Source organism: Hippichthys cyanospilos, chromosome 7, assembly GCF_059441005.1.
Source record: "Hippichthys cyanospilos isolate Australia breed blue-spotted pipefish chromosome 7, RoL_Hcya_1.0, whole genome shotgun sequence".
In the NCBI taxonomy this organism is placed as follows: Eukaryota; Metazoa; Chordata; class Actinopteri; order Syngnathiformes; family Syngnathidae; genus Hippichthys; species Hippichthys cyanospilos.
The window spans coordinates 18,224,089-18,249,931 of NC_142375.1; the positions used below are offsets into that span (position 1 = coordinate 18,224,089).

At 39.2% G+C, this 25,843-nt stretch overlaps 1 protein-coding gene across 4 annotated transcripts; it reads left to right on the forward strand.

Annotated features, from left to right (window-relative positions):
* Nucleotides 1–855: 855 nt before the first annotated feature.
* evi5l (ecotropic viral integration site 5 like) lies at nt 856–25,283 on the forward strand. 4 transcript variants are annotated; one of them, XM_088418825.1, is made up of 20 exons: nt 856–1,128; nt 8,770–9,135; nt 10,211–10,400; nt 12,181–12,405; nt 12,721–12,795; nt 12,890–13,015; nt 13,103–13,246; nt 13,328–13,417; nt 14,308–14,405; nt 14,530–14,590; nt 15,168–15,221; nt 15,440–15,472; nt 16,698–16,838; nt 18,520–18,636; nt 19,356–19,496; nt 19,565–19,744; nt 19,892–20,038; nt 20,144–20,239; nt 21,176–21,271; nt 21,975–25,283. In XM_088418825.1, exons 2-20 carry the CDS (start codon nt 8,894–8,896, stop codon nt 22,281–22,283), a joined length of 2,565 nt encoding a protein of 854 aa, XP_088274951.1. In that variant the 5' UTR covers nt 856–1,128; nt 8,770–8,893; the 3' UTR covers nt 22,284–25,283. The 4 variants fall into 4 exon arrangements, with proteins under 4 accessions (XP_088274951.1, XP_088274953.1, XP_088274954.1 ...); XM_088418827.1 differs by having other exon boundaries at nt 19,568–19,744; XM_088418828.1 differs by lacking the exon at nt 15,440–15,472.
* The last annotated feature ends 560 nt before the right edge of the window (nt 25,284–25,843 follow it).

Consider the following 25,843-nt stretch of genomic DNA (forward strand, 5'->3'; position numbering starts at 1 on the left):
TTTGTTACGGTGAAGTGTCATTAATTTACAAAAGAACGACCACACTATTTAGAAAAAAAAAAACATAACGAAGTCCTACTAGTGTTCGTATATTTTAGTCTGAAACAGCTTTTAAAACGTTGACTGTGATTCCCCCAGTAATAACTGATCCTCTCCAACAGAGGGAGGTGTTTCATCAAAAGTTAGTTTGGAACTGCTTCCGAGGGACTGAAGGATGTTTTTAAAATAAAACGCTAAACATTTTCAGCAAATAAACGTCAATATTTCATCTATCATTTTTATCCATACTTTTCACGCACAATGAATAAAATCAAAAGCAACAAGCCACTTGCTGTCGACTGAAAATACATTAACGTTGCATGTACTCGGGCTCTCTAACGACCACTCGTGGTTTCGGACATATGACGTTATGAACGGTAATCGGCTGTTACCTGAGCCCTGAGCGTTACTTTTAATCGATAACAAGTGTTAAAAAAACATTTCAAATGTTTTGATTATGCACTAACAAGGAATGAAATTATAAAATTAACAAATATTTTATTTACTGCTCACATTGGTAAAATGTTTAAAATACATCTATAACTCAGAATTCCTCTGAGTGAACCTCTGTCCTACACCTGCAAACCCCGCCTTTTATCATAATAAATACCGACGATGATTGGCTCTTATAGCTTTTCTTCCACACAACAGCCTGTAGTTTCAATAGCCAATTGGCCGTCGAGGTGTCAATCATCTCTAATTCTCCACGCGGATTGGCTCACTCGCACATGGGCGGCAGCTGAATGCCAGCCATTCGGAATTATTTCCTCGTCGTGATTGATGCTCCAGTTTGCGTTTGCGCCGATTCCCGTTGAGTCGGCTGCTACGCCGCGCCACTGTCATGTTTAATTCCTCCCATTTCAAACCAAAAATTCCATAAACGTTACTCGCATCTCTAATTCATCTCGAGCGCAGCTCCCCGGACTGGCGACGCCGGAAGGGATGGCACTGCGTCGGTCACCATCCGTGTGTGTGTTGTCCTCGACGGTCTATTAAGATTTTAATTGGCCGATAACACGACCGGTGTTGCTATTTCGACACTGCCGTCGTGGAGAAGACTGAAACTGCACGGGATATGGATAAACGCTGGTAAGCATATGTCTGATGTTTGTATCCATTTAGCAATATGACAATGTTGTTGCGAGACCACCTTGGCTGTTCGTGTCAATTTTCATTGCTAAACTACAACACAGGCCCACCTAGCTAGCATCGATGGATGTCGACATTAAATGTTCAAATGTTCCACACCTCCTCATTGTTTCATTTGCGTGCCCGTTTTCCGTGCTACATTCCGCCGCACGCCCTGTCAAACAAGACGCTGACATCCATATTCATTTGCATACCCCCTTTTCTTTTCTTTTTTTTGCCCTATTTGCTGGGAAATTGTGTCGCATGGCCATGCCTATGTTGTGTTGTCCTGCACTGTTTTGACGCTGTTACACAACCACGCTGCTGTCGTGGGAAGCCGATGGTATATGAACTCCCTCCCGGGAGGAGATGTGTCATTTAAGACCACAGATGTTAATTCCGCCTCAGCCCTGGATTGACTGCACACAGCGTGCTGGCCTGTTCTGTATCCTAGTTACAAAGCGGTTCTGATGTGGAAGATGAGCTGTCGTGTTGATGACTGGGACTAGTCTGTTATGGAAACTGTTGGACGGAGCTTTAGGGAAGGTTATGCTCTTCTTTAAATAGATGGTTAACTATTAAATGATTGTCTTTGAATAGTAAAATTTATGATGTAATAGGATCAGTTAAGTTTTTTTTTCTTGACTGGAAAAAAGAGACTTATTTCAGGCACACAAAGTGTCTTAAAGGGGCCTTCATTGATTTATTCCTTGCTTATTCTGTGCTCTCACAGCAGGTCAACGTGATATGAGAAGAAATTCATACCTCTCTTACACTGCCTTTTATAGCACCCGTGTAAGAGATAAATACACGCCCGCCTTATCTATGTCTTTTAGTTTCGTTTCAGTTCCTCAGTTGAGGCGGATAGATTTTGCACAGTTGGCCAAGTAAACAGCAATATTTAATTTCTTAGCTACGTTTTAGTGTAGAAAAGGCATAAGTGTCAAAAATGTGTTTGGGATCATACAGCCGGCCATTCAATGTCAGTCACCCGCGGGCGGAATTTTTTTGTCATGAATACTGGATTCCCACAGGGACTGATTTAATAAGAGAAACGTGTGTCAGTGAGTGTGATCTATAGCCAATTTTGCCTTTTAATGTCTGTAAAATGCCAGTTTTTGACTCCATTCTTTTTGCAACTTTTGTGAGGATAAGCAGTCAAGATGATAGTTGAATGGTTTTGTGGCCTACTGCAGTGAACGTCATAAAAGGGGCGTGGCTGCCACACTATGAGAAGCATGGCTCTTCAATGCATTACTTTACTCTGCTCTGTAACAAGTACAACATTTCTATTTTTTTTATTTTAAGACATTACCACGTCACAGTAACAAGCAATACATTACAGTAATTACATTACTTCTGTAATGCATTACTCCCAACACCCGTACCTGGCATCATTGGAGCATAGTGCTTAGTAGAGGAAGTGCCACTATTTGAGGAACTACAATTTGCAGTTGTACTCTGGAGTAAACATTGGTGTGAGTTTTATTCTTTAGCGTTTTCAGGTACACCACTCCATACATCAGCACCTCTGAAAGTAACTAACATTTTAGTAGGGATAGACCACTATTTAGCATTCTAAAGGTTCCTGGATGGAAATTCCCGCTGTGTATAGCAACTTGGAAAACAGCTGAAACAGGACTACTCAAAATATCTGTTTCTAATGTTTGCACGTTGCAATCGATCAGACTATAGGCTGTAATCTTGTCTCGAACTCCCCACTGATAGTGAGATGATTTTCAGGCTTCTCTGTGACATCCTTACGATGTGCAAAAGGCATATCACACGTCAGTCTCGAGGGTAACAAATCTCTTTTTCACTTCCTGGTGTTCTTGTTTACTTTTTGATTTAAGCAAGTCTTTTTGATCTGATTTCATGGGCATACTATACTTGTGACTCACCGGTTTTGCTCATTCATTGAGTATTTACCTCCACACTAGCCTCATAATACAGTTATGTGAGAGTTTATATGTCATAAGCAATCAGAATTTGATATGTCTGTGTGTTGTATATTTAAACCAGTTTACACACTGTATGAACATAGACTTTACACATTTGTGACTGTCAAGTTGCTAGTGGGCAGTAGGCTGTTCCATGGGTTAATCGGTAACCTTTGCGAGTGTATGGAATCATGAGTCTTGTCTTTAACAGACTTTCTGAATCATGAGTCTTGTCTTTAGCTCACTTACTTGAGATGTTGGATGAGTTGTTGAAATACTGTACATAATCAAATGGGTTCCAATTAGAGCTGTAAGTGTCCTGTATTTTTAGAGTAAATTATTATATCATATATATATATATATATATATATATATATATATATATATATATATATATATATATATATATATATATATATATATATACATACACACACACATACATACATAGAGGTGAGGGCAGGAACGTAGGATCTCATCCCTTACCCGGAGAAGGCAATCCACCATTTTCCGACTGAGGACCATGGTCTCAGATAAGGAGCTAATATTCATCCCAGCCGCTCCAGTGAGAGTTGGAAGTCACAGCCTGAGGAAGCCAACAGCCCACATCATCCGCAAATAACAGAGATGCAATACTTAGACCTCCAAACTGGAACCCCTCAACGCTTCGGTTGCGCCTAGAGATTAAAACATTTCCATAAAGCTAATGAACAGAAACAGTGACAAAGGGCAGCATTAGCAGAGTCCAACCCTCACTGGAAACGGATTTGACTTTCTGCAGGCAACCCATAAAAAATTGCACATCTGTGTGTCAACTCTGCTTATGTGGCTGACAGATGGTGACCTTAAATGGTGTTGAATTAAAAAAAAAGTTATTTTTAAGTTTCCGTATATAGGACACACCCATACATTTGACCTTCATTTTTGGGGAAAAACAAGTGTCTTATAGTTGGGCATCATGGTAGTTTTCAAGTAATTTGGTAATCGATTACTGATCGACTAATCGGTACATTTTGACAGCTGCCGTTCCAATTCTGCGAACATGTTATGCAACACACGACAAGGTAAATTGTATATCCCTAAATCAACAAGCCCACAGCTGACAAAAGATTTTAGACATCCCATGGTACAAACCCCTAAACCAGAAGAGACAGAATTACCAGACTGCAATAGATGCTGCATAAGCAATATTGAACACGTACTGAACTCTTGTGCTGTACAAAATCAACAATAACACACAAGTGTCCATGCAGAACTCCGAAGGGGAAATAGTACACCTCAGATCTTGTCCAAGTTGGTCAATAAAAAACCCATACACCAAAAGCATGAGATTCAGTCATCACTATTCACCACCTAGCCTTTTATTTGAGCAGGATAGGAGGGGGTGGTATGGCCCCTTAGGTCATTTTGCAAATTGCAGAGTCATGGAAAACAAAAACAGATCCTGCCCTTGTATGAAAGGACACTTTGAGGAATATCAGGCCTAGCAGCTGGCGCAAAAACGGGGCCTAAGTAGGTGAAATAGACCCACGTGTTGGCCGCCAAATATGAGCGCGTGGGTCGGAACAGCCTCACATTAACGAAAGGGTCGGCCTGGAGGCAAGGTTGGAGTACCGCCCTTCAGCCTTGAAGTGTGGGCATGTGGGCAGGAAGAGGAACTGGCACATCACTGCGGTGAAAATGATTTCTTACAGAGGGGATCATTTAACTCAGACTGCCATTCTTAGGATAGATTACATACCACAATCCTTACGACAAATATACACTTCAATATGAATTCAAAACAGTATTTTGTTAGAGTTGAATATACCATCTAAAAACACATTCTGTATAATATATAACATGTTATGTTTGTTTGCAAAGAACAGCAATAATGCGCCTGTGTCACTTTGCTCTGGGGCGTGTTTAGTTACCCAAATGTGTCCAAAATGTGTGTCATCTAAAGCCAATATCCATTTTATGTTCTTTTCACTGTCGCATTAGTTATAGTCAATTATCCAAAAGTGTCAAAAAAAATTGATCTTTTTGTGTGTGGAAACTCACAAAGTAACAAAGGAAATCATTTATACCTGTGATATTTCTCCGTAAATTATCCTGTGTCAATTTGATCTGGGGTCATGTGTAATTATCCAAAAGTTTCAAAACGTTGTTTTGTATGTGTGTGTCAACCTACTGTCAAGCAAAGCTCGTAAAATGTTCCCACACGCACAAATAATTATATTCAAAATAACTCAGGTATTGCTTCTTTAGTCACAAAAAAAGGAAAAAAACTGATAAAGCATCATAACACAAGTGCATTCACAAAAATGTTGTGTTACGTTAGATTATCCTGTTCACTAATGCACAAGAAAGTAATATTTCTTGCCCCTTTTTATTATATTCCATAAAGTAACTTGGTAGCTATACCACTTAACCCCGCCCCTCAAAAAATCTGAATATGAATGCATGCAACTTATTTTCCTCGCTTTTTATGACCCACCTAAAATGTAACTGTGACCCACTTTTGGGTCCCCACCCACCATTCGCGAACCATTGTCCTAAATGATTATGTATCAGTTGCGTTCCCATTTTTTTATTTTAATGTTCTTAGTCAGATACCATTTATTAGTTACACAAAGGGAAAACTTAAAAAAATCGCTTTGAAGAAAGAATTAAGGACATTGAAGATTTTCTGCTGGCAGATGCTGTGGTAATATTTTCTTGTAAAACAATCAATGTGAAGGAGCTGAACAATGCTAGTGCCCCAGGCCGCTTGCCAGATAGGATCGAAGATATTTCTCTCTACCTCGGGCAACTATTTAGCAAATCAGACATATTCCGCACTGAAATGTGCATGCAGGGCATTGGGACTCTGGCATATAGTGCACGACCGATCACACCTCGCAGTTTTATGGCTGCAGAAAGCCACCCAATAATCACGGGCTGAGACTTGTGAGTCACAGATCAATTCACATCAAGATGTCAGAAACACAAATCTCATGGGCGGATTTGCTTTTGTTTTACATTTGAGTCATCATACAGTCATACGCAGTCATGCTCAGAACATCTGGGTCGTCTGGCTTTGTCAGAGGCCTTCACAGTGTCCTTCACATAATGAAGCGCATCAGCAGCGGCGTATCGCTTCTACTGTAGTCATGCATGATTTACACATTTCACTCTCCGGCCCCGACACTGAGCAGACCTTGTTCTTTGCTGAGATATCTCTGAGGGGTCACGGCATCTCGCCGCTTCTCGGACAATGTGGACCGCGCAGTAAATGCGGCGCCTTATCGTTTGCTTCACTCCTGGTGTGGAGTTTATTGACATCCTGCTTTTCGTTTGAGCATCTCTTCCATTGACTTTTGCTCATCTTATCTACCATGAGTAGAAAGCACGTGTGTCAATCATCAAATAAATTGTTATTGTATTGACATGAGTTATATTTGAATAATTTGGCTCAGAAAATCTGTAGCACCCGGTGACTCGGTTTCTTGCTACAAAAGAGATTGGTCTCATTGGCTTGTTAATGGCTCTTTTGACTGGGCTGGCTGCTATGCATGAATGCATCCCTTGTCTCTTTCCAAGCACTGTTCTCTATGATTACACTGTTATCATGCTCCTGCCCTGTTTTTTCTGCTTTGCCTGTTTTGTTGTGCATTTCCACATCATATGCTGGCTTGCGTCCTCTGATTTTGTCAAAATGTACATCCCGATACAGATCTTTTTTAACATAGGCCTGAACAGTTATCCTCTAGTCCACAAGGGCCTGCGTCCTGCATGTTTTCCAAGTTTTCTTGCAACGCACCTGATTCAAATGATTATTAGCTCATCAGTGAGCTCTGCAGGAGCTTCTTAATTAGCCTGATTATTTGAATCAGGTGTGTTGCAAAGAAAGACATGGAAAACATGCAGGACACAGGCCACCGTGGACTGGAGTTTGACGCTGTATGACTAAGTTAAAAAGATCTGTATCTCTTCCCTCATGGTTGATCATCTGTTTGTTTGTCCGATGTCTTCAGATAAAAGCAAGGAACAAGGACTGTTTTTCTCTGGAATGTGTGAAATGATCACAAGGGCCTCTTTATAGCCAACACGTGCACGTGTCAAAAAATGGACGCAACAAAAAATTAAAGGGCTGGATTTGTGAAATGCTGTATGCTAAACTTAGTTAACAAGATGAATATTGTGCTTAAGATACAAATGCCTTAAATAACCTGAATGACTGGCTGTAACTGGTGAACTGTAGTGGAGCACAAAAGCACTCGTGATGTTTGAACATTCATTAAACAACGCCATGGAAACAATGATGTAATCATCTTGAAGTCAGGGTTCTTCATGTTCCATTAACTTGAAATGTTTGGTTCAATGTGAAGTAAGTTTCCATTTAGTAACGACTAAAATCTTTGTTTTGAATGCTCATGGTCACACACTCCCATTATAGCAGTTTTCTTTTTCGTTTTTTTATTCGGGTCTTTGCAAAACACCATTGCGAATTTCAGAGCAGGTTGTTTTGACTGCAGTGCGATGACTCAGGAAAGGGCCGTTTGTGTGCTGAGTCACTATAACATCATTGCGGTTACTTCATCTTTGGAGACGTCGTTGTAGGCATATCTACCAATGTCTCTTGTTTAATTAATCCAGCGTCAATAAATTAACAGCCTTTGCTCATGTTTCGTATCATTTTTGATGTTTTCTTTATACTAAACTGCAGCAAATGTCAGGCATGAATTAGAGGTAAGATCATTTCAGGGGTAAACAAGAGGGAATAAAACTCAAGTACTCAGATACCAAGGGATGGGAAGCGTGGTCTTCTTTTAATTAGAGAATATTTTTTTTAGAGAAAAGTTGTTTATTACACTCTAATGATAATAATTCTACATGTTTTGACGATTCACACGGTTGCAACTTTAAATAGCTGAATTTTAAACCATTGTAATGTTATACTGTTCATTTCTAATCAAATCTTTTTTTTCGGAATAAAATTATCATCCCCCCTTCTCCCTCCCCCTCTAATCAATATATTCATTCATTGTATATCATTCCACATCATTCATTTACTTTTCATTCAGCCTCTTAGCCTTCACACTCTATTTCTCCAGCAAATGCATTTTCTTGCTGTGATGCGTAGCGCCTCATTCAATCACAAAGGTGCGTTTTTCTTGAAAACAAGAATTCAGACTTTTAATCAATCACAGGTATTTTATGTTTTCCTTTTTTTCGATTGGCTAAAGATGATTTGAAGTGGCTGGTACTAATTAATTGATTACTTTGTGTAATTAAGTACTAAAGTAATCAGTTAATTTAGAACTTTAAGTATTATTGTACCCACTAAAGTAATTGATTGTTTTTGTTTTTTTAATGGATAAGTGCTAGCTATTTTTAGACACTCCTTTTTTGATAAACACTTAGAAAATGTTTTGAAAAATTGAATGTGTAGACGTATAAAAATGTAAAAATACTCTATTCTTTTGGGATTGAATGAGTCAATATTGTGGCTTATGTATGTTCTTATGTTCAGTACTTTGTTAAAGCTGCAGTTATGTTTTTCTAAAGTATATGAAGTAGAGGGTCGAAGATATTTGAATCGAGGTGAAAGTGATTGTGTTATGTATCCAGAAAGGCAAAGCAGTCATCAATTATGGTTTAAAACTTGAAATAAAATCTCTCCATGCCTCCGTGCCAGGTTTGAGGACGTCTGATCCTATTGGCTCCTCGGCCAGCCAGGTGACAGTCATCTGAGATCCTGAGGAAGGAGAGACCGGAGTGAGGCGAGGAGAGTTTCCACTTGCCCCTCCGCCATCAGCGCCATGTCTATACCCAGCGGCAGCCCAGAGCGAGAGGGCTCCGTCCTGGCTCCCACACACCTAGACTGCCCCTCTTCCCCTCCTGGTTTGGATCCCGATCCCCTGTCGACAGGAAGTCCAGTCCTCAGCCCAGACTCCTCTTCCCATGACGCGGCGCTGTCGGCGCCCGCGATTTCCCCGGCGGACTCCGAGAACCTCAGTCCAGATGAACTGGAGCTGCTGGCTAAACTGGAGGAGCAGAATAGGTGACATGAAATATTAGTGGAATTATTTGCATACGAAAAACAAAATAAAAACAAGGGTCACACAGCATTGGTTCCTTTCCAGAACCAGAATAACATTGAAACAGACAACTTGCCAAGGTTGAGCAAACTTATTTAAGATCAGCACCTGTTTGCTTGAGTTTTGTCATTAGAATTGTTGCATTATTCATTGACTAATGCAAATGAACGCAAGGTTGACAATGGTGCATGATGTGTCAAAGTCTGAAGCAGGATTTATGAGAACTATTCAGGGAACACAGAAAAGAAAAAAAAATGACTGATGGTTGAATTGATAGTCTATAAAAGTAGTCATGGAGGAAGAAAATGATTACAAGATTCACTTATCACTATTTAAACAATTGTTACAATTTTAACTAATTTTGTAACTTTCATGCCGTATTCCTCGAAACATTTTTTCTTATTACAAATTATTCTTATCGTTTCATTAACTCGTCTTTATAATTGACAAATGAGTACAAATTATTACTTAAAATTGTACCCTTTTCTAAAAAAAAAAACCAAACAAAAAACATTGATCATTCAATTACATTCCTCACATGCGCAGGTTCGATCCTGGCTCCAGGCTTCCTGTGTGAAGTTTGCATGTCTTCCCTGTGCCTATCTATCTATCTATCTATCTATCTATCTATCTATCTATCTATCTATCTATCTATCTATCTATCTATCTATCTATCTATCTATCTATCTATCTATCTATCTATCTATCTATCTATCTATCTATCTATCTATCTATCTATCTATCTATCTATCTATCTATCTATCTATCTATCTATCTATCTATCTATCTATCTATCTATCTATCTATCTATCTATCTATCTATCTATCTATCTATCTATCTATCTATCTATCTAATGAGGATAAGCAGCTAAGAAAATGTATGGATTGATATTTATTTTGATGGTTTATTCTGACTTTCTGACAACCCAAAAAACTACTTTCAGTATGCCCCCTTCGTTCCCCTTGGTGATTATGCAATCCTGCGAATAAACAGTGTATTCGCGACTGCAGTGTGTTGTACTTGTCTTTGACTAAAAGGTTACTAGAGGCTGACTCCAAGTCCATGCGCTCCATGACGGGTTCGCGGCGCAACAGCGGCTCTTCGCTGGTGTCGAGCTCCTCGGCCTCCTCGAATCTGTCCCATCTAGAGGAGGACACCTGGATCCTCTGGGGCCGCATTGTCAACGAATGGGAGGAGTGGAGACGCAAGAAGGACAAGCTCCTCAAGGTGACTTGTTGCAGCTTGATAGAATTCCTACTGACTGTATATTTATATTCGGCTGCCTTTTCTGCTCTGTCTTTCATAAACAAGCAGGTCAAGCGTTTTTTTAGCGTACATCTTCCGCGTGAAGCCAAAATAAATGTTGACCTATCTACAAGGACTGGTGGAGTCAGAAATGAAAAGTATACTGCCTAACAAGCAATGTTCTTAATTAAATGAATTTTATTGCAGTGGAAATATAATCATAATCTTAAGGACATATGCGTCATTCTAAAGGAATAAAGCTGATCTGGAAGAGGATGATATACGGTACGAGTGCACAAAAAGTAGCCTCTCTGTCGCATTGGCCTTTGTGTGTGCTGTGCAGCAAAAGCCAAAACCTCAGGGACTGCAAGATGGATGAGAGGAGGGACAGCTGAGTGAGTCAGGATGAAATGAGAGCGGAAAAACAGGCAAGGAGACATTTGAGCACACAGAACTCACAAAAGAACCAAAAAACACCGACCCTTAAAAAGGGATAGTGATGAAATGTTAAAATGTGACATTTTACTGAACACTGTCATTGTTCCCAAAATAAAAATGCACGAAAATCAGTCATGTTATGAATAATTGACCTACCAAAGGCCCTAATACACCTCCACTTTGTTCTGTTGTTCTGACACAACAGCATTGAACATACAAAAATGTATGTACATTTCAAACATATCTATTGTTCAATCTTGATATTATTGAAAAGATTCGAATTGTTGAAAGCGAAAAAAAAATCTTTAGCATGCTAATTTCACCAGTTTAGCAAGCTAATGACACATTAAAATAAGGCTTTGAGTTTTGAGTTAAGCAGTTTCTGAATTCACCTGTGATTAGAGATTAGGTAGTTTGAGTGAGGATCGGAGCTCTCGTTTTTAGTCTGCATTTTCATAAAGTACGTTTCCCCAAAGATGCAACCTATAATAGTCTAAAATTATTTTTGGTGTGTAAACTCTTGAGGCATTTATTTGACTGTTTTGACCTGTACTTCACAGTAGGGGTGCACAATTAATCAAATTTTAATTGCGATCACGGTATATGTTAATTAATCTGAGCCTCGGCAATACGTATTCACATTTAAAAAGCCGGCTATGTAAATGTCAAATCAAGCACTTTGTCATCCTGCCACCAGGGGGCAATGTTTCTCACATGTTTGCATGACAAAATCCTCTGCTTTTCTCACCCAAATATATTCTTTACCAGTGTGAAATTGCATTGAGTTTCTCACCTGATTCCTAATATATACAGTACAGTGTGAGCTGTCATTTGAGATCCATTTTGAAAAATCTGATTTGGAATCAATAAAAAAATGGAATAAATTCTGTTTGAAATGACCAAAAATGACATTTCGCCTGCTAATTGATAAAAATAGGCTTAAAAGTAAATAATGTGCTTAAGTCTAAGCAGGTTTCATTTTATTCATTGGTTTGCACTCAGCAAGTAAGTTAGCTGTGTTGCCCTGTATGCCATTTGTTTTTAATTATTATTTGCTTTATTATTTTGGCCATAATCGCGCTGCCCTACCGCACAGTGATCTATGCTCCAAAAAATATGGGGCATAATTAATCTTGCTTTTTTTTTTTTTTTGTTCTTTAGAAAATCTGTACTGTTGCAGTAAAATCTTGTAATTTCTCACTTTTAACTGCTCTGTGACAGAAACAATTTGGGGCTGAACAGCTAAGCCCAGGTTCAAAGGCTTTAAAAAGAATCATTAAAAATATAATCCTTTGATGCAATAATTCTTGCACGCATCTTCCAGGAGTTGATCCGCAAGGGCATCCCTCATCACTTCCGTGCCATCGTGTGGCAGCTGCTGGGCAATGCCACGGACATGCCGGTGAAGAATCAGTACTCGGAGCTGCTCAAGATGTCATCCCCGTGCGAGAAGCTGATCCGCAGAGACATCGCCCGTACTTACCCCGAGCACGAGTTCTTCAAAGGTCAGGACAGCTTGGGCCAGGAGGTCCTCTTCAATGTCATGAAGGTAAAAGCACAACGATGCTATTAATTCTCTGTGTTGTTTGACATTCAAGGAAGTTTTTTTTTTACATTTTTGTTGCCCTACAAAAGTGTTCATTTATTAGCCTGTTTGCTATGAGCCGATTAAACACTGTATGTAAGTTTGCTAAACTATTTGAATTGAAGTCCATGTTTGTTAGCAACTGAAGTGAAATGGGATTACCTCTTTATTGAGCAATCTAGTCCAAAAACGAGAGGACATTTTCTTCATCCTTGAATTTGGTGTTAAATTATGTTTTCATTATGAATCGTAAATGTCGATTGTGAATCTGTATTCCAGGCATACTCCCTTGTAGACCGAGAAGTGGGCTATTGCCAAGGTAGTGCATTCATCGTTGGTCTTCTGCTCATGCAGGTAATGCCCCCATAGTATTTTGAATGTGTGTAATTAGCGTGTGGTAAAAGGACCTCTTGGATGGTAATAGTGCAGTCACTCTGTGGTACTGCAGATGCCAGAGGAAGAGGCGTTTTGCGTGTTTGTACGTCTGATGCAGGAATACCGCCTTCGAGAGCTCTTCAAACCCAGCATGGCCGAACTGGGACTTTGCATCTACCAGTTTGAATATCTGCTGCAGGTAAAGGGAGAGCACGGAGGTTATATCCACTGGAGAGCAGCAAAGTTCCACTGCTTGAAAATAATTGATACGTTATTGTCATGTCAGGAACAACTTCCAGATCTTAACGTCCATTTCCGGTCCCAGAGTTTTCATACGTCCATGTACGCCTCATCTTGGTTCCTCACACTTTTCCTCACCTTTCTCCCTTTGCCTGTCGCCACACGCATATTTGATATTTTTATGTATGAGGTAGGATGGTTTACATTGTCTAAAGTATGTTTGCTTTTGTTTTTATCGAGTGTAAAACTAAGACGTGCGAACTTTCCCAAGGGCCTCGAGATCATTTTCCGTGTCGGCATGGCCATTCTCCAGTACAACCAATCGGACCTCATTCAGCTGGACATGGAAGGCATGTCACAGGTAAGAAGTCCCTGGTGGAAAAATGTTTCTTATGTACAATGCAGGTCAAAGGTTTGGACGAAGTAAGAATTTCACAGGGTGGTTTCGTGCTATACATGTGATAATAAATCTCTACAATTCAGTTTCTTAAATTAATGATGTTCTACTATTTTCTTTAGTTAGCTAATTGGTTCTTTCCATGATATGAATTTGAACGGTTGTCCATAATATGACTTTTAATTGTTCAATTATTAGCCTGACTGTTGCTCAACACAAGTGATGATTCCAACCGTATTAATAAAGCAAGGAAATTCACTCATTAATCCGAATAAGGCACACGCGTGAAGTGAAAACTATTTCAGGTGAATACCTTTTTTTTAATTTTTGTTTTTATCGAATACTTATATTTTTCAAACTGTCTGCAGCACCAACACACCTTCAGTACAGATCGAATATACCTCCACATTTAGAAATGAGAGCATCACTAACACATTTTCAACATAACACTAATACGCCTGATTGCGTTTACTAGTGGACAGTGCCTCCTGGTGGCAAGTAAAATAACAGTTCAAACTCAAAACCAATACTGTACTTTGATAGCGTCTTCTGTGTCTGTGTTTACCGGAAGATTGACTCCTGCTGGTTAGTTAAAAAGAACAAAACTGCAGATACTCCGCACTGGATTATAAATTGATAAATTCCAGGGTTCAAAGCAAGATAAAATTAATGGATTACGGTCCAAAATTTACGTTAGAATATAAAACATGTTTTGAGTGATTTCACCATTGTTGAGCAATTGTAAAGCAAACTGACCGCAAAATCTTTTTTTTTTTTCAGCTGCAAATTTGTCTGATTTAATTGAGGTGCATCTTTGCTACTCTCTAACTGCACCTGCTCCCCGTGTCTTGCAGCATTTTCAGAAGGTGATCCCCCACCAGTTTGACAGCTGCCCAGACAAGCTGATCCTCAAGGCATATCAGATCAAATACAACCCCAAGAGAATGAAGAAGTGAGTCTCCTTGTTACCTCACAGCCTGGGGAGGAGTTTTTTCCAGCAAAAGCCAGTGCCAAATTGTTTTTAATCATTTAAAATATGAGTCTTTGATGTTTTTCTTCTCCCCTCTTTTCATCAGGCTTGAGAAAGAATATACCACCATCAAGAACAAAGAAATGGAGGAGCAAATTGAGATCAAGGTGTGCATGTGCATTTTGCATGCAATTGGTGCACTACAAATTTTCTTTTAACAAATTATCTAATGAATATACATTTTGTATTTTAATATTGCTGTTTGTTAGCTCTAAATGTATTGATATTTTTGAAAATCAATTATTTTTTTTCAAACCTAAAATTGTGCAAACGCTGCAGATTCTCAGCCACTTGACTCAAAATATGTTCAGATTTCTGATACACAAATAAACATTGAATCAAAATATGACAGTTGCCAACATTGCTTTTACTTTGGAAAACCAGAAACCAAATAATAAAAAAATATATATTTAAATGAATGGAAAGGCCAATGATCTAGTCTAAAATCCTTCTTAAGATGCTATCACTAAAAGCTAATTTCCAGCAGAAATGAGCAAAAATGTGAGTGGAAAAACTGTTGCATGTGGATGTCAGGAAGTAAGGTTTTTGTCTGTAAAAAAAAAAATGCACGCGAGCGGATCAAGTTTCCATCCAACATACAGTACACAAACAACTGAATTCTTTATAATTAATCGTCCATCTCCTTATCAGAATATAGCTTTCTAACCGTATGCTCATTTGCAGAGGTTGCGCACAGAAAACAGACTACTGAAACAGCGCATCGAAACTTTAGAGAAGGTAAGAGTTGGACTTGGTGTATTTACATTATGTAGTATTACGGACAGTACTGTATTCTTTTTCCTCCTCTCCAAAATGCTATTTTCTGACTGATCTCCATGCTGCCTCTTTTTTTTTCTTCACCTTTTTTTCCACATCTTGGTTCTTCCTTCTTTTTTTTTTTCTACTTTTGGCTTTCTTGTTGGCCTCTTGTTTCAACTCCCTTCATTGCACTGTAGGAGAGTGCTGCTCTGGCAGATAGACTCATCCAGGTAGAGTACTTAACCAACCACTTTCCTGCTCGCCTCAATCTTCTCCTCAACAACAAACTCACTTCTTGCCCTTCTTACCAAACCTTAACAAACCTGCATGGGAAAAAAAAAAGATTTTTAGTGTGAATGTATTCAGTCTGCAGACTTGTTATGTTGTCTCTGTGCATGTTCATTTATGGTTTTAAATGTTTATAATATTGCACAGAAGCTTCTATTAGGAGTTTCGACAACCCCTGCATGTGGTGGCATGAAAACACTGAATTTGTTATACAAAAAATGGAATTTATGTACAATTTATATTTGGCAAACGTTTGCTTTCTTTGTGACAAAATAGAGATGGGGCCAATGAGGGTGAAACACAAGTACCATACTGATTGCTTTACACATAGTTCCCCTGCCTGTTTAAATGTAACAGTGGAAGATATGCAGTGGAATTTCCAAGGTTGAGCAGCATCTGTACAGGGACCGGATTTGTTCACATTTAAGAACTATTTTTATATACAGTGATTTGTTCCAGCAGTGTTTCAAATAACATTTTAACAACCTTTTACATTTAAAACAAAAAACTCAATACTTGCTTACATTCTTGATAAAAAATGACAAAAGATGCATTAGAAGCGCCTTAATATTCTGATATTTGAAACAAACTCTCCACTTGCGTAGAAGTTAACCGCAGTGGAATGTAAAATGTCCAAATGATTGGGAGAAAAAAAAACTACTTTTGAAGGACATCTGCCTGACAACTTTTTTTTATAGATTAAATGTCTCATCTTCTTGGACTGGCATTGCGTCAAAACACGAACAGCATTTGGGCACTTGAGCTTAGTTCACATTTTTTGGCATGTAAATTCGATTTTTCTAGAGCACTTCTGCCTCACAGTTCTGTGGTTTATGTTTAAAATATTGCTATGTGTGTCTCATGGAAACTCAATGACTTTCCAAGTTTTTTTTTTTTTTTGGTGACATCTCAAAATGGTCGGCAAAACTTGGACATTCTACTGTATATTCTATTACTGTATTTGTTATATTTGCTCATCCAGCTCCCTTAAAGAAAGAAATGCCTCTTCTAACTAATATACCGGTAACAATAAAGCTTTGACTTGTGCCACACAACCAGGTCACCTTTAAGCATGACAATATTAATGACAATGTTATTAACCCCTTAATGTATGATTATTATCCCTCAAGTTTGTATTTAAAATGCTGTTTTGGCGTGACGTTTCAGGGTCAGGTGACCAGGGCGCAGGAAGCAGAGGAGAACTATGTGATCAAGCGCGAGCTGGCAGTGGTGAGGCAGCAGTGCAATGCGGCCAGCGAGGGTCTCGAGAAGGCGCAGGACACCATTCGAGAGCTGCAGCAACAGAAGGTAATCAAAGGAACAAATAACTGTAAAGGTATTCTAAAAGCAGCCTTTAAAAAAAAAAAAAGATCTGGCTCCGCACCGATGTCACTATTGAACCTTTTGAAATTCGATATAGTAATTAGTAATTGTCTCTTTTCCCCCAAAATTCATTAGAAGTGATTTTTTTTTTCATAATCAACTAATCTGGAGTGGCTATAATAAGTAATCATTTATTGTTTGTTATTGCGAGTGGATATAACTACTTATTATTTATTATTTCCTATCAGTGAGCCCGTGGTAAGCTATCACATTTAGCTTAGCATGCTAGTGATTGATATTTAAGATTAGCAAACACATGTGACAGATGAATGGATAATATAACTTTCCGGCTTATTGGAAAGTTTACAACTTTTTTTTTCCTTTTTTCTGCGTATATTGTCTTTGATGAAAGCCCACTAACTACACAATAAGGAAGTGTTTTTTAAGCGCAAATATAACAGCAGCCTTTCGGCCACCAGATGGTGAACTAACTCAAGAAATGAACCCATATGTCAAGACTGTCTTTTGCAAATGTTTAGGCACTGCAACATTGTCTAAGTACAGTTACTCTTGAAACAAATGGAATGATGTGCTATTTTGTCACTCGTTTAACTGGAAATGATCCCAAACGTCTGACAGCCTCAATTTTTACGTCTTTCTGCCTTGCTGTCATGAACACATGGATTTGTTTTTCCGTACCAGTGCTTTGGTTATCTTAAGATAAACACCAATAATGGCACTAATGTTACTCAATTCAGACTGTGCCCAACACTCACAGCTGGAGTTGAATCACCTCCAGGCTTTAACTGTCTCCTTCAATGAACAAAAATGACACATTTGCTCTTTCGCTCACGCCATGCGTTTGTAATCCGCCTCAAAGGAAGGCATCGGCGTTCACTTTCCAGTGTTATGTTGGCATAGAATAGTTGCTTTCTGTTCGCTGACATTTCCTGACATTTTATCAGATGCGGTCTTCATGCCAACTTTAGTCACTTTCTAAACTAGTTTAAGTGTCTGGCTGATATTAAAATAAATAAATACATTTGATTAGTGATGGGAAATTTCACGAATGTACTATGCAGCTCATTTGTTCACTAATTCAAACTACGACCGCAAAAATAATTGTTTCTTGCGCTGACAAAACCAACCATTATCTTTGTGAATGCTTAATTACAGTTTTGAAATTGCTGTAATTATACCAATTTAATGGTAAGTGCGTACTTGGTCTGCTTGTAATTGTATATTATTATTACATAAGAAAATATATGGCATGGGACAGGGTGTTTTTGGATCTGAAAGAACTTGAATTAGATTTTGCAAAATGTGGATATTGAACTTGAAAGAAACCCTTCAGTTAACTATTCAAAGGTGAATTGTGTTCCAACGTATAATAGCATCAAGAAACAAGTTATCTAATCTATATTTAAATGCATTGCACCTAAATGATGTTTATTTAGGCAGTTTACTTTCATAGATACTGCTACCTGCATTAAAAAATGTTTAAATGATTGTAGTTTAGATGACTTTTAGCAGCTTGTGATGACGCCCATATTTGTCATACAGAATGGCTGGTCCATCATTATACTTGTTTATGTTTTTGTTTTTTTTAATGATTGGTTTTTGGCTGTAAATATGCCGTGTAATATACATACAATGCTTGTTCCAGTACACGGAGCAGTTTGTGAGCAGTCTGCAGACTGAGCTGGAGCAGTCCAAGCTGCGAGAGGCTGAGATGCTCGGGGCAATGAAGGAAATGCAAGACAAGGTTCTCGATCTGGAGAAGGTGAGCCTGCAGGCTTAGCACTAGTACATTCTGAACATACATTTGCCTAGATATCAATTATGTTCAATGGTCATCTCAATAAATGATAGGATATTACTATAATTCCCCAAATATAGAATGCACTTTTTTTTCTCCCTATGGGTGTGTCCTATAAATGATAACCAAAGATTAGGTTTTTTTTTTTTTTTTGATTGATCCTTTATTACATGAGCCGTTTTGGCAGACAGATGCACATTTTTACATCGGCTGCATTCTTACAATAATTACTGTAACAGAACAAGCTAGAGAGCAGAAGTCAGTTGACTGTAGCCAGTTCCTGTTCGAGCTAACAGCAGCCTGTGTTAGCTGAGGGTGTTATGGCTTTTTTTTCTTTTTTAAAGAAGCAAGCAGACTGAACCAACGTCCAAGTACATCCTTGTTCACACACAGGAATATTACTAGAATGAAGAGGATCATATAAAGGTTATGATGTCTCCAGCCGATGTACTTAAGAGTGACAAGCTGTGTGCACCGTTTAGAGAACACAGAAAGGCATTCCTTTCTGCTTGTATATTAATTGTGGTCTTTTGGACACAATCCTAAACTTGGTGTAACACGGATGGTGCGCAATCGGGTATTTATGGCAAAATGAACTCGAGCTGCTCCGCGAGGAAAAGGAAAAACAACTTTATCTGAAATGTACATTGTACTAACCTTAAATATTTTTCCCCACAATCCAGAGGAGTAGCTGTTTGCCTGATGAAAACAATATGGCAGCTCTGCAAGAGGAGGTGAAGCAGATGAAGCTGCGGGAGCTGGAAACGTTGCGCTCATTTAGAGAGATGCAGGACTCTGTCACTGAGCTCAACCAGCGCTGGCAGGTAAAAAACACAAGCCCCTGAGGAGATTTTTTTTTTTTTTTTTAACCATCTTATCATGCCTGTCGCAGCAGCATCACTTGACCCGCAGCGGCAGCACAGGCGGTGGCGGAAGCCACTGGAAGGAGTCGCCAAAGAAGAACGCCATGAATGAATTGCAAGACAAGCTGATGACCGTCCGCCTCAGGGAGGCGCAGGCCCAGGCTGAGCTTCGGGAGGTCAAGTTGAAGGCTGTGCAGCTAGAGAGCCAGGTCTGATTTTCCATTATACATGTGTATAAAGTACTACAATGTAAGCAGAACATGAAAAAAAAAAAACATGGAAGGTTTCTCAAAGAAAACGAAGGTAAAGACGATCAACTTCATAAATACTAATTTTCAAGCTTTCTTCTGTTGTAGAACACAATCCACAGTAAACTGATTGGGCGCCACGAGCAGGAGCGCTCCGCCCTCCAGGATCGTCTCCAGATGTCGTCTAATCAGAACAAATCTCTTCAGGCCCAGCTCACCGAGATGAAACGGAAACAGGCCGAGTGGGATTGCAAGGTGTGATGAGAAGATGACTTCGGAAAAAGCAACCAGTCTTAATTAAAAACAGCAATTGAAGTGTAATGTCATGAGGGTGACATTCTCATGTTGTCCAATTCACAGAATAAAGAGGAGGTGATGGCCGTACGCCTGAGGGAAGCCGACAGCATGGCTGCCATGGCTGAGCTCAGGCAGAAGATAGCCGAGCTGGAAATACAGGTGAGGACGGATGGTTTTGAAAACCATCATTGTGGGTTGGGCAACCAATGGCATGCTTTTACCATACATCATGAAAATACAACAACAATGACAAATCAAACTTATGGAAAGCTCCCGAAAGGTTTCTTCTACAAACAGCCATCATTTACATAAAATGTTTGAGTGTTGCATCATGTCCATCTCATCCAGAACCCAGCTCCGAACCATTAACCAATGAAAATGTGTATAACGTTTTAACAGTAATATTCACATTTTTATCTATTTTCTTTAAATAGCGTTTGATCCCATTATGATTATCATTCCAGGATCCATGCTGCCCATTGTATCATATTTTATGTATTTATATTTTATGCCTTGTCACATATAGAATGGAATGTGTTTGTTGTCATTGTACAGCAGGCATACAACAAAATTCGGTGCATATCTCTATTTGGTGCCTATTAAAAAATTAAATCAATAAATATTATAAAATCATAGTTTCACTGAGTGTAATTGACATTGGTATTTTTGTTATTTGCGTGGCCGCTAATAGTAGTTTTTTTCCCCATTCAAACCGGAAAATTTATAAAGGTTTAAAATAGACATTTTATGACACACTATGAAACATTTTGTTTCATAGCTTATTAGGAATATTTACGATTCAAATATACTTTTTCGCTTGAGGAGATCCCAGATCTAGAAATGTCAGGCAGGACCTAGTGTGTGATGATCGTAGAAGCAATTCTGGAAAAAAAACAAAAAACAATTCCAGCATAAAGTTTTCAGGACCTCCCAAAAAAATATACTCTCAAAAGGCCCACCTACATTGTTTTTGTTTTTTTCACTTGCTTCTTTCTTTTTTTCATGCTGATGCGCAGAAACATTTTGTTCTATAAAGAAGTAAAAGTTTTAATATCTCCTGCTACCTGTGGACCTTGAGTTTGTGCGCTCTTTCAGAAGGAGGAAGGGCTGATCCAGGGCCAGTTGAACCACTCCGACTCCAGGCAGTACATCAACCGACTACGGGACCAGATCACTGAGCTCAAAAACGAGGTCACGCACACAAGCACATTCCTGCGCGCGCACACCCAAACACACAGTTTCAACCTTTAGCTGAGGTGATGCGGGCAAAAATGATCTTTTGAAAATGTCATTCTAAATGTGGCACCAAGTAATCTGTGCACTACGTAGGTGTCATACAGGAAGCCGGCTCACCATCTCACGTGTTACTTTTGTGCGCATACTGTAATTGATTCTACAACAGTTGTCCGTCCATATGACTTTCCCATATGACTGATTTTATAATCTGATTCTGAACTAATATATATACATATATATATATATATATATATATATATATATATATATATATATATATAATACAACTAAATAATACTGTTCAGTTTTGTGAGCAAGTCTGTGCGTGATGAAGCTTCTCAACTGAGGGGGTGAAATGAGACTTGCTCTTTAGCGCTCCTTTTGCCACCCCCACCTTTTTCACCAAAGCTGTGGTTTCATGGAGGACAGTGAAACTTGGGTTCAGGTGAAAAAGTGTCAAACTGTAGTGAAGAATTTCACTGCAACAATCGAACAGTGCTTTTATGGGTGACTCATATTTGATTTTGTTACACACTTGGGATGAAATGAGCAATTATGAGAAGTATACATGGATAAATACGGTTTACATAAGCATTTATGTACATGCAAGCAAGTGCAGTGTCGGTTCTAAAGTGCGGCATCATTTTTGTGTCTCCAGATCAGGCTATTGCGAGGTCAGAAGGCTGGGGCCCCCGGCTCCAGACTCACCTCCGTGGGCGGCAACTACCAGGATCTCTGCCTGACCAGCCCCGCCTCGGCCGAGGGTGACTACCTGAGCTCTGACGAGGACCTCCTCCACAGCCCGCTTCCCCCTAACGCCCTTTACCCGACCATACCTGGCCCGTGTCACCCCTCCGCCCGCCTGGACAGCGAAGGCAGCACGGACAGCGAGGCGGAGGAGCGGACGCACCCGGACCCGCCGCAGCTGTACGGCAGCATGGTGTGCGCCGAGGCCATAGAAAACTGAGGAGCGCTGGTTGGTTACTATGGCGACGCTGATGGACAGTATCTCACCAGAGTGAGTGTATCCCTCCTTTTTTTGAAATAACTTTTTACGGGACAACACTGAAGAAATGACACTTAACTACAATGTAGAGTAGTCGCCAGCCAGTGTGCGGCTTGTATAAATTTCAGATTTAATCCCCATCATGGTTAAGAAATGTTCCTTTCATATTATTTATTTATTGTTTTTATTGGCTAGAAAAGCATACAGTCAAAACAAAAGAAATATATTAAAAAATATAGCTAAAATACATAAAAAAATATTAATTTGCACAATACGTGGCAAGAAAGAGTGGAAATAAATGTAGCGGTGTAGTGGGGGAGCATATTGTAATAACGATTATTTTAATTGTCAATTAATCTGCCAATTTTGTCAATCAATACACAAATCGGATTTTGAAGAACATTTTTTTGATTTCCATCCTTTTAAAAAAACAAAACAAAAAAAAATCATTTGGTTCTTTAGTTAGTCTCCAACTTGTCAGAATTTTGTCAGAGGTTAATCATTTATTTTTCCCTAACAAAATTTGTTGTAAAGGTAAACAAAGCAAGATGGGCGAGGATAGTTTGCTGAATATTTCTGACCAAGAGGCTGAAATTCTGACCAAGTCTGTAAATGATTAATCAATCATCAAAAAGAATCAGTTAGTTACTCCATTTGTTGTATATAATTTGTTGTAATTTAATGTCTGTTTGCTGAGTTAGGGGCGGGACTAAACGTTCAGTTATACAAGCTGTTCCCTGACCACTTCACATTTCAGCATATCTTTTCTAATGTTGTCCCGTAAAAATGAAATCTTTTCAGAAAAATGAGCGATCTACCAGTTTCATGAGATACTGAACTTATGTGAAGCCCTGCACTTCAAGAACCGTCCTACTCCAGTACATATCCCAACCCAACATACGAAAAAGACTGACGTGGACCTGCAAGGCTGCTGCTCGGAAATTTATTGACGACGTGAAAGGAACCGGCAGCCCAGCTCCAACTCTCCTCCCTGATTGAGTTCCAATGTGGGATAACACACATCAAATCCTCGCTGCCTTCGCAACAAAAGGTCTATCAGCCGCGCGCAGCCCTCTCGAGCTCATCAAAACAAAAGCAGCAAAACAACACTCGCATTACCAAATGGCATCCATGCACTCACGTCCACCATTTCAACGTGTAAACATAGTCAAGACAAAAAAAAGGAGGAAACACATTGCCAAATCCTTGTTCATTTTTGTATTTTAAAGTAATTTATATGTTATGTAATTTATTTTGATATGATTTTTACGATCAAGTGTCAAACCATAGGAGTATGTGTGAGGTACCGTCAGAGGCCTCGTCCCCCATCTCCCGCCTTCCCTCCCTTCCTGTAAGCGTGTGCCAACGCGACTGTTGCCTGTTCGCGCGCCGTGTCGCAAGGTGAGACACTCCATGTGCTGCTATCATGTTTTTTTTTTCCCCGCATGCTGCAACGTGAAGTCAACATTAACCGTCTCATTGCTGTTACATGAGCATGTTTTGCATATCTATAAGGCCTACTCGTATATTCAGTTTTAAAATGACATATCTACACAAAGTATGCCGTTAAGATTTCAAATCGCTTTTGAGTCTAGATGGAAGAGAAACAGGGTGTCGCGTATGCTGCTTTTCGCACTACGGAAAGAAAATCACAAGATTTGATATTCATACATTAGTTCGTTATTATTCATGTGATCATACGGCCAGGAAAAAATGAAATTGGATCTTCCCCTAATGACATCAAAAGGGTTAAAGAGGATGTAGTGTTGCCAAGTGTACTGTTGCAAATAACAGCCTTTTAGCGGTGATTGGGGCATGTCACAAGACCTGCGCCTCCACTGGAATCAGTGTTAGCGATGTTGTACAACTTCCTTCTGCTTCTTTAGCTTAACTGTGGAGACTGAGATTTTGCCCCATTGATGCTGGTCTATGTTTAAAAAAAGTCTTTGGAAATCACTTAATTTGTACATCCACTGCACATGGTTTATGTGGTAAACTGAGATGCGTGGTATTTTTTTTTTTGACAACAGAAATCAGTTTGGCATATTTTAATGTGCTTCCTATGAATGTGTTCAATTTAAGTACATTTCAAGCAGGGGCATAGTCAGAAATTTTTATGTAGGACGGCCAGGGGTGGCATGCACAGGATTTCATGAAATAAAATAATTTCAATGATTTTTATGATATGAGAGTTTCATATAACTATTTGGCAGATATCAAGGTGCCTAAGAAGATGACATGACAGAAAAGAATAATTAGTAGAAGTGGCATCTATTATTAACACCCTGCCTTCTCTTTTGCTTTTCACTAGCCATTTATGTCATTTTTAAAAGAGGCCTTGTGATGCCTAAAAGTTGATAGTGGGCCACTAATGCCCCCCGGGCCTTAGTTTGGACACCCCTGGTGTTAGCGTAAAAGGAATGTTAAGCACAAATCAACAGTGGAACTTATTTCAAAACCTTTCATTCATCATTAAAGGGGCACACCTGCGCACTCAACATAATCCAAACAACAAATCCAAACAAGTCGGCTCTGAAGTGACGGTGCTCTGATAGGACTACAACTACTGTGACAAACTTTTTGTTTTTATTCTCTGTACTGAATAACTGGGTGTTATTTGCTTTATCTTGACGTCATTTAGACCACTGCCATCCATCTCTTTCTCATTCACGTGCCATAAACGTACAGTATGTATACCCCGCCCCCCTCCCCACACCTTGTCGAATTTGAGCCCTTATGTAGCAAGACTTTGGCGATGAAGGCAACTTAATGCGATGGCACGGTGTTATCCAGGCGTGTCAAATATTTTTCTCCTCCCTCCTTGCATTTCGACTGATGTACTGTACTTGTCGCATACGTTTAATACAACTAAAGCTTCTAGAAAGTCTAGTATGATGAAAGACATTTCCGTGTTCTGTATCCCGTGAACAATACTAAATAAAACTTTGGCATTGCACCTTTGCGAAGGTTTGCTTATCTTTTGTGTCAGACAAGCAACAAGTTATTTATTTCAGTACCATACTTAAAAAAAACAACCTAATGTAGTATTCATGTTTTTGAAGGCTTAGCACTCACAAAAATCCCAAATTATTTTTAAGGGATTTTTTTGGAGGCACTAATGTCCTCTGTTGTAGAAATTAGACCGTAAATATTTCTCCTGTTGATGGACCAACAATACACAGTCGTCTGCTTGTATCTTATTATAGCGTAATAAGTCGTAATGAGAAATGTAATCATCATTTGCGGTATGGGTGAGTATGTATATTACTAGCTATTTATATTTTTTTACACATGTGTGACAAGAATTTTATTCCAATTAGTTAACGAGTTTTGAAACTGATTTGAGAATGCGAGCAACTCAAAAATATTTGCATGTGTCTGCTTACTGCTCTTACAGTATACCTATTGATCTGACTTCTGAGGTGTGCAAGGTGTATTTATAAATTGAATTAGAATTTGAACAGCACAAGTGCCAGCTATAGTGGTGGCGGACCTCATAAGAAGCAACAATTTGCTAGCCC